The 14,632-nt window shown below is 40.1% G+C and overlaps 1 protein-coding gene across 1 annotated transcript in view; it reads right to left on the bottom strand.

Annotated features, from left to right (window-relative positions):
* Positions 1–14,632, bottom strand: part of PRRC2C (proline rich coiled-coil 2C) — a 94,930-nt gene that overhangs the window by 29,542 nt on the left and 50,756 nt on the right. The window contains 6 exon segments of the mRNA XM_042976750.1: positions 325–1,105; positions 2,425–2,579; positions 6,600–6,808; positions 8,855–11,104; positions 13,071–13,281; positions 14,268–14,526. Of these exon segments, the coding sequence (XP_042832684.1) occupies positions 325–1,105; positions 2,425–2,579; positions 6,600–6,808; positions 8,855–11,104; positions 13,071–13,281; positions 14,268–14,526 (3,865 nt within the window).

The raw sequence follows: 14,632 nt of genomic DNA, 5'->3' as shown, positions 1-14,632 counted from the left end.
AGTAGCCTGACAATAAAACAGTGACTTTCACGATACACTTAAGAGAATTTTGTAGACCAAAATAAATAGATGTCCCCCCCAAACAGTGTACTTTTTTAATCAACACAAAATTGTGTCCATAAAATATGGCTGTTAAAAGTATAACACATTTGTTTTAGAAACAAAGCCTTCAAGAAAGGAAGCGAAGAAAAAATTACTATTACTGCTTCTTACTAAGAAAAAAATAAGATGGCTAGGAAAATATACCAAGTGTATAAATGAAATTGAAAACAAACCTAATATTCTCATGCCATACCCCACCCGTCACTTCTCTGTTGAACTTACATTTCTTTGAGATGTCATTCAGCACAGCTGGTGGGGCCACCTTGTTATCCCATAATTCAGCTGTAAGTGTGCCATGTGACTGTGAGGTCTGGATGGATTTTCCCGTGGCTACGTAATCTGTGCCATTAGGTGTCTGAGCTGAAGGTAGTCTGATTGAAGGTGGTGGCTGTTTCGAAGACTGTGTCGTAGTTTGAAGTGGACTCTGGACTGGTTTATGAGTCTGGCCCTGAGTGTGGGCTGGTGCGGTGGGGGCTGGAGCAGAGATGGGGACGAGGGCTGGAGCTGAAGGTGGGGCGGGGACTAGGGTCGGGGCTGGGGCCGGGGTCGGGGTTGGGGTTGGAATCGGGGTTGGGCCGGCTGGGGCTGAGGCAGCTGGGGTTGAGGTTGAAGCCGGGGCTAGGGCAGAAGCAAGTATGGGAATGGAGGCTGAGGCGAGGATGGGCGCTGAGGCTGGGGCTGGGGCTGTGGCGAGGATGGGGACAGAGGCTGGGGCTGTGGAAGAGACGGTAGCTGCAGCTGAGGTGGAGGGTGGGACAGGAGCGGAGGCCGAGGCTGGGAGTGGAGACGAGACTGCAGTTAGGCCTGGGGCTGGGCCTGGGCCTGGGCCTGGGGCTGGGCCTGGGGCTGGGCCTGGGCCTGGGGCCGAGGCTGTAGCTGGAGCTGGAGCTGTAGCTGGAGACTGGGCCTGCTGGGGTCCTGTAGCTTGTTTTTTGGCAAATCTTGGAGGAAGCTTAGAAGTCTGACTTCTTCCCTTCTCATTTGCATTCTTTTTGTTCCAGACCTTAAAAAATTGTTAAGAAACATTTTTGTCAATAATGTAGCTGAAAGTTAATGGTCTATGAATATCTCTAACAAGATCTACTAATTTAGTCCCTTTAGTTTTCAAAATAGGTACTTGATAGAGCAAAAATATCAAAGCTGCAATGAGATTTTAAATTATGAAAAGCCAAGATGTTACTAGGGACAAAAGACAAATATGTATTATACATTCTTGATATATAGTTTCATAATCTCTTTCACAATTCTAAAAGTCAAAAAATTACGGAATTTTTCAGTGAATTCAACTGGCAGCAAAGTCTGCCCTGATCTGGGGCACCTGGGTGGCTCAGTCGGTTAAGCGTCCAACTTTAGCTCAGGTCATGGTCTCGAGGTCAAGAGTTTGAGCCCCGCATCGGGCTCTGTGCTGACAGCTCAGAGCCTGGAGCCTGCTTCGGATTCTGTATTTTCCCCTCTTTCTATGCTCCTCCCGGGCTTGTGTGTTCTCTCATTCTCTCTCAAATTAAAAAAAAAAAAAAAAAAAAAAAATCTGACCTGATCTGACAAAAAACTACTTACTGGCTTCGCTCAACTTACATCTGCCACAGAAATATTAATCTGTGGGTGTGGCCGAGGTCTTATGCCATATAGGATACCATTTTTATCTTAAAAATTAATGAATGAATAGATAAATAGACAAATGAATGAATGACTTCTGAAAATACCTAGTCCCAAGGGCTATATTCAACTGAACTCAATATTACCATTCACATAGAATTTTTACAGTGTTTCTTGTTTTTGGGCCTTCTCATTTGTCAGAGCTTATTATCACTAAGATCTATATGTTTTATTTATTTTTATCGTGTGTCAGCATTTAGCAAAATGGGTGTCTGGGTTGATTTAAATGGGGTAACTTACCGTGATGCATACCGTGTGTTTAAATGAACTAGTTTAGATTATAATCAAAACTTTTACAGGTCAAGAATCTGCAATTTATTGTATCATGGCAGGTGTCTTCAAGAGATTCCTAAGATAATTTAAAATTAACTAGCTCTGCCATGAAGTAAGATGGGACAAATAAGATGACCAGTACTGAAACATGAAACATTCCTGAATGAAAGATGGTCTTCTCTACGGCAAACAGTAAGCTACGGTGATTACATTCTATTTAACATTTACCTCAATTCTGGTTAAAAACAATTTAAAGTTGTGACAATCAAAGCCATTTAGAACACATGAATAAATGCAGCCTTGATATTATAGGTAGATAGAAACCTTTTGATTATTTGCTAATATATTTTGGGCAACAATCTAAGTATCTAGTAACAAACTGAAACACTAAACCTGTATGATTTGTTCTTCCTTCTTTCGACGTTCCTCATCCTGTAAACGTTTTTGTTGTTTTTTGGAAACCACTTCCGTAAAACCATCATCATTCAAATTTGACTGGGGGTCTTCAACTACTGTTACTTCAGGATGGTCGTCAATTATAACAACACCTATGGGTACGGAAAAAGATTTAAAATGATATTTTTTCTGTTTTTCAAATGAAAAGATAAACACATGTTTAATCCAATAGTGAAGAAAGAAAGAAAGAGAATAAAAGAAAGGCAAAGCAAAAATCTTGTTCTGATAATCCACAGTATAACCCAATTCCCAAACCATAAAGTAGCCATTTGTTATTAAGATTTGAAGAGACTTAATAGATACATGATTTCATAAATAAGGTTAATTTTTTTTTTGACTTTTTGAAGTCCCTGAATGATATGCATCTTTTTTTTCCCCAGCAATACAGTGGTGTTATCTTTTAAAACACTCTACTATCTTAGTCAAATCATGTAACCTCTAATTCTCCCAGGATCCAATCTGTATCACGCTATACGCATCTACATAGCACTTTACTTGTATCTAACCATTCTAAGAGGTGGATATTACTATTGTTTCTCCTTTTCAAAACACGAATAAACTCTCGAGAAGCTGACATGCTAAAGGTGAGCTGGTGAATAGCCAAGCTGGTCTTATGACTCTTAATGCCTGTTTTATGTAGACCATTGTCTACAACGTGTAGTTGGTTAAAAACAAACAAAATGTATGTGAAAGTTCTACGTGAATGTAAAGTAGCACAGATGTACGCCAAGTCATAATAACCTTGCAGATTAGTAATTCAAGATGTATTTTCAACTCATTGTCCAACTAACAATTATTTGGGCTATCTTCCTAAAACTATACATCCTAGAAAGTGTAAGAAATCTAGATCTCTTAAGTTTATTTACTTATTATTTGAGAGGGAAAGAGCACGAGTGGGGGAGAGGGGCAGAGAAAGAGAGAGGAAGAGAATCTCAAGCAGGCTCCAACATGGGGCTCAAGTAACCTTGAAATCACAACCTGAGGCAAAATCAAGAGTCGGATGCTCGACTGGCTGAGCCAGCCAGGCGCCCCAAGATCCCTTAAATTTAATATTTAAAAGAAAACTTAAAATAGGTCAGGCAATGCAACTTGTGGTTGCAGGTATGTTTCCAAAATAAATATAAGAAAATGGTGAGGCTGGGAAGCCTGGGTGGCTCAGTCGGTTAAGCATTCGACTTCGGCTTAGGTCATGATCTCATGATTCAGGAGTTCAAGCCCCACATCAGGCTGACTGCTGTAAGCCCTGAACCCGCTTTTGGAGCCTCTGTCCCCATCCCCATCCCCGCTCTTCCCCCACTCATGTTCTCTCTCTCACAAAAATAAACATTTAAAAAAGGGGGAGGGTAAGGCAATTCAAGTAAGTTATGTTAATTTGTAAAACATATACATCTTAATTGGGGAACACAAAACAAAAATATGAATTTGCTTGGGAATGATACATATACAACTCAGAAAGGTGATAACCTGTGAGGGATGGCAAGAGGGTATCATCCGGGAGTGGTTTGTAGGGAATCCACTTGCAAACAATTCTCTTTACATAGCTAAAAATTTCCACTTATGTGAATAGTGACAGGAAAACAAAAATCCTAAGACCGGCTCCTACTTTTTAAAACCTATTACTGTTCTTGTTTTTCTGTTTTACAAAATTTTAAGTAATCTCAGGGACGCCTGGGTGGCTTAGTTAAGTGTGTGACTGACTCTTGATTTCGGCTCAGGTCATGATCTCATGGTTTGTGAGTTTGAGCCCTGTGTCGGGCTGTGTGCTGACAGTTCAGAGACTGGAGTGTGCTTTGAATTCTGTCTTTCCCTCTCTGTCTGCCCCTCCCCTGCACATGCTCACTTGCTCTCTCTCTCAAAAATAAACATTAAAAAAATAATAATACAATAATGTAAGTAATCTCTACATCCAACGAACGTGAGGTTTGAACCCACAACACCAAGGTCAAGAGTTGCACGCTCCACTGACTGAGCCAAACTGGCACCCCATGTTATTTTGCTTTTCTAATAAAACCTTGATTGGCTCTAATTTATCTATGATACTTCTACTATGTGGGGTTTTAAGTCCTTTACAAGATTAACTCTAAAATGGAACAGCACTCATTTCAATGAAAGGTCTTAGACAAGTCACTGGATGTCGTGCCGTCCATTACATCACAGTGGTAAAGAGACCTTCAATTGTAAGTTCATCTCAGTCTCCCACTTAGACTACATCGTGTGTGTGTAAAGCTTTTCTTCATAGCCATGCCATCACTCATTACTTTAATTTTCTTGCCAAAGACCTTTTTTAGAATCCTCTGAAGAGCTCGTTTGCCCAACTACAGGCAACCTCTATAGAAATCTGAATAATACTTTGTTTTCAACACCCTGTTCTTACCTGGTGCTTTGTAACATTTTGGGCTAAAGAGAAATTACTTAAATGTTATTAGGAAAACAACCTAAGGATGAGTGTATCTTAATGAGTTTTAAAGATGAACACCCTGGGTGCCTGCGTGGCTTAGTCAGTTAAGCAGCCAACTCTTAACTTCAGCTCAAGTCATGATCTCACAATCGTGAGACAGAGTCTCACACTGGGCTCTGTGTTGGGAGTGGAGGCTGCCTAAGAGTCTCTTTCTCTCCCCTCGATCGTGTGTGCACTCTCTCTCGAAAAATAAAAATGAATAGCTCAATTTCCAACCACCAATTCAGAAATGCAATGGAGTTCTCACCTTTTTAAGTCTTAAGCCAATAATATAATAGTTCTCTGGAAGACGGAAAACTGATAAACAAGTATTTGGGAAGATAAATCTGCCATGTTTTGTGGACTTTTTATAATCTTCATTTGTCATTTTGCAAATACGGTGTTTAGGCTCTCCTCTCTCTTATGGACCACCACAAGGCTGGCATCCAAACTTCCTGCGGGTCTACTTTGTTCTCTCTGTATCAGTGCTTTTTAACTTGAGTGCTATCAGCATTTTGAGCTGCCCGTCCTGTGCACTCTGGGAAGTTTAGCAGCACCCTGGACCTATACCTACTAAGATGTCAATAGCATGCAGCCCCCCTGCTATGACAAAACGTTCTCCAGAGATTGCCAGACATCCCCCGGGGTACAAAAATCACTGCTGTTGAGAACCACTGCTTTACATAATCTAACTAAAAAAAATTTTTTTAAATATAACTTATTGTCAAATTGGTTACCGTAATCTAACTAAAAATTCTTAAACACACGACTAAACCAAGTTTCTTTCTTTCCTACGTGAATCCTAAAATGGTACTCTAGAACAGTAATTCTCAAATATCTGCTTACATCACAATCACCTGGAGAACTTGTTAAAACACAGACTGCTCCAAGAATTTCTGATTCAGTACATCTGAGGTAGATTTTGTATTTGTCACAAATTTCTAGGTGATGCTGGGACCACATGTGGAGAGCTACTGATTTAGAAACGATAATGCCAAGGGCCTGGGCCCAAAGAGTTTCACAGTTTAAATGACCATTAAATAGAAGAAAAGTCTAGTCTTTATTTTTAATACTGGAATAATAGTACCTAACTTTCCCATTATTACTATGTGGTCTTAGCAGATCTCAATTTTACACAATACTCCCTGCTTAAGTCTCATCTGAATGAATGGCAAATATGGTAAAAATACAGGCATATTCCTTGTTAACTTCCTCACCAAATATTTTCTTATTACTAGTGTTATTCTTCGCACTTGATATCCTTTTACTTCGTGGCTTTCTGAAAGTATTTACCCAGAGCAACACTGCCTCCCATCCTATGATTTATTCTGTATTCACCATATCTTAGAAACCAAATTTATAAAGCATACGGAACAGAATTAAGATCTTTGTTTTCTATGTTTTCCTATACCTGTTTGGCAAGGTAGAGTGGTTAATTTTCCCATTAACCTTTTTTATGAAGAATAGTGAAACCCTATGGGTTATCTTTAACAAGAACTTTGTTAAGTATTCAAGGCTGTGCTAAAACCTGGTGTTACGTTAGTTCATTTTATCAATTAGTGATTCATAATCACCCTCTGTCTCCACCTTGTAGGCCCAATTCTGGCCTCCTTTAATTACAGTGTCCACTTAAACATAGCAGATGATATATAAATAAAAGGAACCTAAGACATACTTGCATAATTGTTGAGATCAAACTGTGACAGTGCATCTGCTTTCTCTTTGGGTTTTTTGGGGCCTGATTTGGGGTCTTCTCTTTTTTTCCCTGTCGAATCTTTGGAGTTCTTCTGTCCTGTACCATTTGGTGCTCCTTCCTGGTGGTGTGCAGAGCTGCCATTGACGGGATCAACAACAGTTGTGCCCGCAGACTGGTCATCAAATGGCCTATAAAACAGTAATTTGAGTTATTACCACCTCCACATAACCGAACAAATGAAAAACGATTACTGGCCGTTTATAAGTTTAATGTAAGAAGAAACAGTGGGACAGAAGACTCTAACTCTAAAACCAGCAAGACTTAGTGACTTTTCTTGAGTACAATGTCACTAAAACTGAGCTTCCCAATAAAGGAGATGGACTAGCTCCCATGAGTTCCTTCCAGGAATTAAACTCTAGAATCCCAATTGTGCCCTGAAGGTTCTTATTGTGTCTATCATGGTATAAATAAGCTAATCAATATTGTTTATAGCAGAAAATTTAAGATACAAACTAGTCCAAAGGATTCACTACTGGATCTTCTCCACAAGAGGGCAGCATATGAAAATTTTAAAAAGCGCTGCTTGCGTGTATTTTTTTAAAAGTTCAACCAGACTTATACATTAATGTAAGTACATAAAAAAACCACTTTTAATTCGGAAATATTTCACAATCCAATGCATCTCTATAGTTTTTGTTTCCTATCAAATTTTATTCTTGGATTTGTTTGTTTAAATTTATGAAAATACACCACAGAAAATGGGTTCACTAATTCATCTTAGCCATTGGTATCACTTGAGATAAAAGCTTACCAAGTGCTTGGCACAAAGCATGACCTCAAATATTAGAAGAAAATCGTTTCTTATAAACGGGACTTGTTGAAAATATTGCCTTTAACTACAACCAACCAGTAACTGCTATATCGGCACATTCAAAGTTGTTACTATCTACATGGCACGAAAGTCTTAAGTTGTTGAGATCTGCATTACACAAAAACCAGATCAAGATTTCCCTTGAGTATTATTACTCAAAACTCTTAATAGTTTGGTTATAGTCAGTAACTTAACTGCAGCTACATATGTTATCCTAATTCTTTTGACCTTTTAAAGGGAGGTTCAAATTCTGTGTTAAGAAAGTACTCAGGAAACACAGTTGGTCATACTATTTCCCTAAAATTTTTCTAAGTTATCAGAAAGCAAAAATATTTTCATTGACGGATGCAGTAATCTGAAATGCTAAGCATATTGTAACTAACCAATGCAGATGACTATAGTAATTACCTGAATAAATTTCTTATCAGCTCAGGCTCCAAACCTAGGAATTTGGTCAAAAACCAGGACATACTATAATAATAGTTGGTTACTATATACCAGATATGTTATGCAATTCACAAATGTCATGTCTGTAATGTTTACCAATGCTTGTAAGTACTATTACTTTCTCTCCATTTTAGTGGAGAGGAAGGAGAGTTTTATACAGAAAGTATCAAAACCTACATTTAAAACTAGGCAAATAAATGAAATCAATCACTCAATCAATAAAGGTAGGCATGCTGCTACTGTAATTTTTCCTAATATTAAATAAACTGATAATTTATTATAAACATTTTAATATTTAAAAGAACAGAAAAAGCTTAACACAGTTTAGGAAAACTGTTTTAAAATAAATCCAAAGATATTTATGTTACTGGTGGCCTTGGTGATTGGGCAGGACTTTGCTTTCTGGGCCTTTATCCAGCTGGATTATTTATTGTAGGTTTGCAACTCAAGAGGAAAATATAATTTATTCTTAAGGTTCGACATTCACTTCCTAGCAACCAGTACAGAGCGATAAAACATATGGTTAAAACGTATTCATTTAAATTGCAGAGGACACCTACAAGCACCAGAGTTTTGCAAAGAAAACCCCAAAAAGAAAGGAGGGCTGCTTGTCATCTAGAAGATGACTTACCAACAGGAAGACAATGTGCAGGCCCTTCTCTAAGTGTGAAGACTCTCCTCCTAAAGCTACAAAGTCCTAAGAGGACTCTTCTGGAAAATAACAACTTAGGAGGCAAAGACTCCGGAGACCATTTAAACCTCTTTTGCTCAAGCACCCTTACGCTCTGAGAACAGACCAAAAAACTGGGGGAGAACAATGTCTGGGTCCTCTGTCTAGACTGGCTCCTTTGCTCAGTTCAACTTTCAGCTTCTTTAAAGGAACCCAAGTTGATTACACTGAAGCCAAAGTACTCACCCTCGCTTCCCACTTTTTGATGGCGGCCCACTTCTCCTTTCATTTCTAGGACCTGAGAAATTCCTTCCAGATTTGGGTGGACCGCTGTTGCCGCGCCTATTCTGGCGATCTACGCCAGGTCTCTGGCTAGAAAAACTTCTCTTTGCTATTTCCCTTTTTGGAGGTAAAGCATTCTCTCCGCTCTTTACAACTGCTTGTGCATTCAAATCAGCATTTTTTTTTTCATCTCTTTCACGCCTCTCATTGAAATCACTGCTTTCAGAAGCTGTTTCCCATTCCTCATTTGCCTGATCTGAAGAGTTCTGATTAGATAAGTCTGGTGTCTTGTTTCCAGAAATCTCCCCAGCAGGATTAACTGGTTCTTGAACGACATTATTAACTGGGCCATTTGTGGGCACTGCCACCTCGTTGGTTTTTGAAGCAGCCTCCCTCTCTCTGAGACGTCTGAATCTAGGTGGCTTGTCTTGTCTCGGTGGCCGGGTAGGACGTTGTCTTCGGGGCCTCTCTCTAGCTGGGTCAAATTTTCGTTCAAATTTTGGAGGTCGTTTATCTGCTGGTATAGGAAGAAACTGCTCATGCCTTCTTGGTGGCTCTTCATCGTCTGGCTTAGGAGCTTCTACCTGCCTTGGGTTCCACTGATTGTCCCGATAAGCAGGTCTTCGGATGGTGGAAGGGCGTGATGGCCGACCTGCAGGATCCCTTCCACCGCGTCGGAATGTTCCCCCTCTGCCTCGCCGTGTAGGCTCTCCCTTAGGAAGGAAGCCTGGTTTCGATTTATCATCATCCCTCACATAAGGTTTTTCTAGAGGTCTATTATCTATTCGGATGTGATTTTCAGGCTTGAAAGAAGACTGAGGCTTCATGGGCTTTTTGTTTTCAGAACGCTCCTCTCTTTTGGGAAGTTTACCTTTGCTTAAACTATCCTTGTCACTTGCACTTTCATGAATTTCACTGTCTGTGTCAGTCTCTGAACCTCGCTGTCGTCTCCTTTTGGGAACGACTTCAAAATCGGAGCTCTCACTTCGTGTTTCACTTTCTTCTCGCTGTCTGAGAGGTCCTGAGGGCACATGCTCTGTCCGTGGCTTACTGTCTCTATACTGAGGATAATCTCGAGTGTGCCCTCTCCCACCACGGCCACGCCCTCCATAAGAACCTCTATAGCTCCGGCCCCTGGAATAGTATTCGCCTCGGCCTCGACCTCTGTACCCTTGATCTGGAAACCAATCTCTATCTCTCGCTTCTTTCCAATAGGTCCTAGGGGGTAAAGTGGATTCTTTTTTAACTGCTGGTCTTGAATCTGGTCGAGGCCTCTCTACAAGGTCTTTGCTACCAACTTTCTCAGGTTGTTTTTCTTCTTTGACTGTTGGTGCTGTGACAATCTGTGGGTTTACAGTTTTAGCCACAGGCTCTACCTCAACACTACTTACAGGTTCTGAGGGCTTCTCAGCATCTTGAGGTGGCTTTTGAACCAAAGTTGAAGTTTCTGTTGAAGGGAATTTCTCTGGTTCTGGTTGAGGTGGTGGTAGAGCTGACTGTGGCTGAGTTGGCGCAGCAGGCGGTGGGACTGGAGGGACAGGCTCTTTCTTTTCCATCTTCTCAGGTTTTACAAGTTTCTCAGGGACCTTTTCTCCCTTTTCCCCTTCTTTCTCCTTCCGTTGCTCTCGTTCCTCTTTCATATCTCTAAGTATTGGTTTTTTAATGGGACCCGATCTTCTCACAGGCCTATCACTACCCTCTTCTCTTCTGTTGGAGCTTGGCCTTGGGCCCCAACGAGTTTCCGATTTGGATTTATATAGTTTTTCAGGTTTTGGTCCTTCAGAAGATCGTGTAAAGCCATCCTTCTTTGGTTTTTCCTCAGTCCTTTCTGTTGGTTCCTTTGGATCAGTGCATCTGCTGGTTACTTTAGGAATGCTTACGGATGGCTCACTTCTTTGCTCCTCTGACTTTTGAGTATGGTTAGAGCCATGGGAAACACTTCTTTTCCGGGCAGGCTGACTTTCCGCTCCAGCTGAAATCCGCTCTTCTGGAGGAGTGGATACAGGTTTTTGATCAGGAACATCAAAACAAGCAGACTGATTATTTGTGTCAGTATGGCGAGCTCTAATGTCTTCCACAGATCTGCTTAAAAACTTTTGTACTTCTGTCTCATTTGATTCTCTGACAAAGTCTGCTTTGGGATGAGCCTCTAATTGACTGTGTTCTACAGGATAAGCAGCAGTAATCGGTTCCGGATCCAGTGAGGCTTCAGGCCTAAAATAATGAGAATTCAGAGGCATCGCTATCAACGCAAAAACTCTTTTGCATAAGTGTATAGCAAAACAACCTCTCTAATTATACATGTAAATGAGGGGCGCCTCGGTGGCTCAGTCTGTTAAGCGTCCAACTCTTGGTTTTGGTACAGGTCATGATCTCACACGGTTCATGAGATTGAGCCCAAAGCCGGGCTCCCCTCTGACAGCATAGAGCCTGGTGGAATTCTGTCTCTCCCTTTCTCTCTACCTCTCCCTGGCTTGCGCACACATGAGCTCTGTCTCAAAATAAATAAACCTTAAAAAAAAAAAAAAAAAAAAGTAAATGGATCCTAATCATAAAAAACATTTAAAAAGCATCCGAATCTTTGTCTCCTTTCCAAGTTTAGTGCAGCATTATTCATAATCGCCAAGAGGTGGAAACAACCTTAAATGTCCACTGACAGACAAATGCATTAAGAAAATGTGGTGTCAGCGTGCCTGGTGTCTTAGTCAGCTGAGCATCCAACTCTTGATCTCAGCTCAGGTCTTGATTTCAGAGTCGTGAGTTCAAGCCCCGTGAAAAGAAAATGTAGTATATACATATATATACATACATGGAATATATATACATACAATGGAATATTCTGTGCTACCAAATGGATAAGAATGTTATGTTAAGTGAAATAAATCAATCGCAGGGCAAACACTGCAGGATTCCACTTATATGAGAATATAATATAATCAAACTCATCCAATCATAAAACAGAATGGTGACTGCCAGGGCGTAGGAGGCAGTAAGATGCAAAAGTTCCTATAAGATGCAAAAGTTCTACAAATGTGCTGTAAAACACTGCACAATATTGTTAACACTGTACTTAGAGTTAACAATGATGTACAAATGCTTAAAAATTTTGTTGAGGGTAGATACAGTATGTTTTTTCCCTCTCATTTGAAAACACATGAACTTCATAAGAAAAAAGAAGTTTAGGCTATGCTGATATGAAGTATTTATTTATTTAAATGATTATTCAATTTTAGAGAGAGAGAGCAAGAGAGAGAGCACGAGCGAGCAGGGGAGAGGCAGTGGGGTGGGGTGGGGGGCGGGGGAGCAGGGAGAGAGAGGATTCAGAACAGGCTCCATACTGACAGCAGAGAGCCTAAGGCAGGGCTCGAACTCACAAACCCTGAGATCATGATTTGAGCCAAAGTTGGATGCTTAACTGACTGAGCCATGCATGTGTCCCATGCTGACGTGAATTCCAAGACTAAGAATTTCCACCTATAATTATAATCGAAGACTATCCCACAGTAGGTCTATCTTCCCTGATTAATCAGAATGATAAAGCATCACAAAATACACTCCCTTAAAAAGGCAGAAGTTCTAACTTCATAGCTATCAATTATTATAGATCACCAACTGTCTGCTACTTCAAAGTATCTTAGTGTTTATTTTTTAGGTAGGCTCCACGCCCAGCATGGAGCACAGCACAGGGCTTGAACTCATGACCCTGAGATCAAAACCTGAGGTGAGATCATGAGTTGGCCATCTAACCAAGTGTGTTACCCAGGCGTCCCCAGGTTCCCCTAAAAGATCTTTGTAAATTAGTATTTATCCTTCTCTCGGCATTAGAAAACTTCCACAAGATACTGATAATCAAATGTCTACCATTTCTCATCAGTGGAAAAACTATATCAACACTTTAGCTAGACTACGTATCAAGTATCTAATCAACAGTAGAAACTTGCCAATTTTAACATTCAACACTGAATTTCAGTATTTAATTCAGTGTACAGAACTAGGTGACAAAATGCTCTAATACAGAAATGACAGAAAAACAACGCATGTCCAAAAATGAAATGACATACACTACATGGGAGGAAATCAGATTTGTGGCTCAGTCCTAAACCAGGATGATTTTCAGGGACACTACCTACTTTTCATTTTACCACAATATTCAGTTTAGTCTGTTAATTTCTACCATTACCTTGCATCCTCAGGTTCTTCTGTTGCCTTGGGAGCAGTGGCCTGTTGAGGCTCCGTATGAGGATAGGGATCCGACCCCCACATCACACGAGGTTCAGAGAGGGACACTGCATGATCTCTTGCAGATCGTGCTATATGGTCAAATGACTCAGAACTGTTTGGTGATCCTTCCATTTGCTCTCTTCTCATTAATGGCTTGGGAGGAATCATTCCTTTACAAAAGATCAGAAAAAGATGGGGAAAACAATCACTATACACACAGAATCTGGGTTATTAATTACTATTGGGACTCTCTATACTTGAGCTACAGAAATACTTTTTGCCAAGTTTAAGTGATGAACTCAAGAAACGATCAGTGAAAATTACACAAGTTTTTCTGTGAATGAGATTCTTATTGTTGCTATTAAATAGATTTAAGAATTGAGGAAGTGAAACAAAACCACAATAGCAGCTTATTTTTACTTTAAAGGAAGAAAAAAAAGCCTATAAAAATCAGGTAACACATGATGCCTCTATGCATGTAAATAAAAAACATAAAGGATTACACCAACAGTGACAGACTTCCAGAGCAAATATTTCCTATAGAAAATTCCATTAATACAGTTTACTCAGTTGATCAATAATGCTATCAATTATTAAATTTTAAAATTGCAGTATATATTTTAAAATTAAGGCATGACTCTCGATATTTTTATATTATGATCATACCCATAATCTTCCTCGGTATCATTTTGGTAATGTACTATCTGGATTTATTCTGATAGATTCCACACAAGACTGCTAATTCACTGGTTTTCAGCTAACTTATGTGAAAAGTCCAGTGTTAGGTGGAGAAAATGGAAAAGCTGGAATACAGAATATATGACAAAATTCAAATGCTTAAGCACTCAAAAGAATGAAAACAATTTAGCGAATAACAGAAAGCATGATTTAAGACTCAAAAAATGTTTAAATAATATTTACAAAACTGAAAATAACTAGTGTCTTGGCCTTATCACACCGTTGATACAGCGTCTGCCTTTAACTCATCTGTGTGCAAAGTTACAGAAATTTTGATTAAAAATCTAGGCACCCTACTTTAAACTCTTACTCTATTATACCTCTTAAAGGAATTAAGGGTACAAATGGGAGGAAGATGAAAACCTCTGGTCTCGCAGAGCTACAAGTGAGCCATGAGACAACCTCAATTTCAACTTACCAGGATGAATGGGCGGAATATCCATAGCAGGTCTACCTGATATCATTCGAGGATCCATGTATGACTGCATCATGAGCCACCTTGGATCAAAACCCATAGAAGCCAAATGCTGAGGGTGAGGCTGCATGGGCTGGTACAGAGGTCTGTGTGGTGGGGGAGGGACCGCACCGCTAGATGGCTGTGAAGGGACTGCCTGTGGAAGGACACCTTGCTGCTGCTGCTGCTGCTGCTGCTGCCACTGCTGCTGTTTCATCTGTTCCTGGAAACGCAGGATCACAAATCAAGATTTTAGGTCCATGTGATAAGTATAATCAATCATATCAGAAAATAATGGGCTTTTTTGAATTCTTCAGGGAAAAGAATTC

This window comes from Panthera tigris, chromosome F3 (assembly GCF_018350195.1).
Source record: "Panthera tigris isolate Pti1 chromosome F3, P.tigris_Pti1_mat1.1, whole genome shotgun sequence".
NCBI classification, from domain to species: domain Eukaryota; kingdom Metazoa; phylum Chordata; class Mammalia; order Carnivora; family Felidae; genus Panthera; species Panthera tigris.
This window is presented reverse-complemented; position numbering and strand designations above follow the sequence as displayed.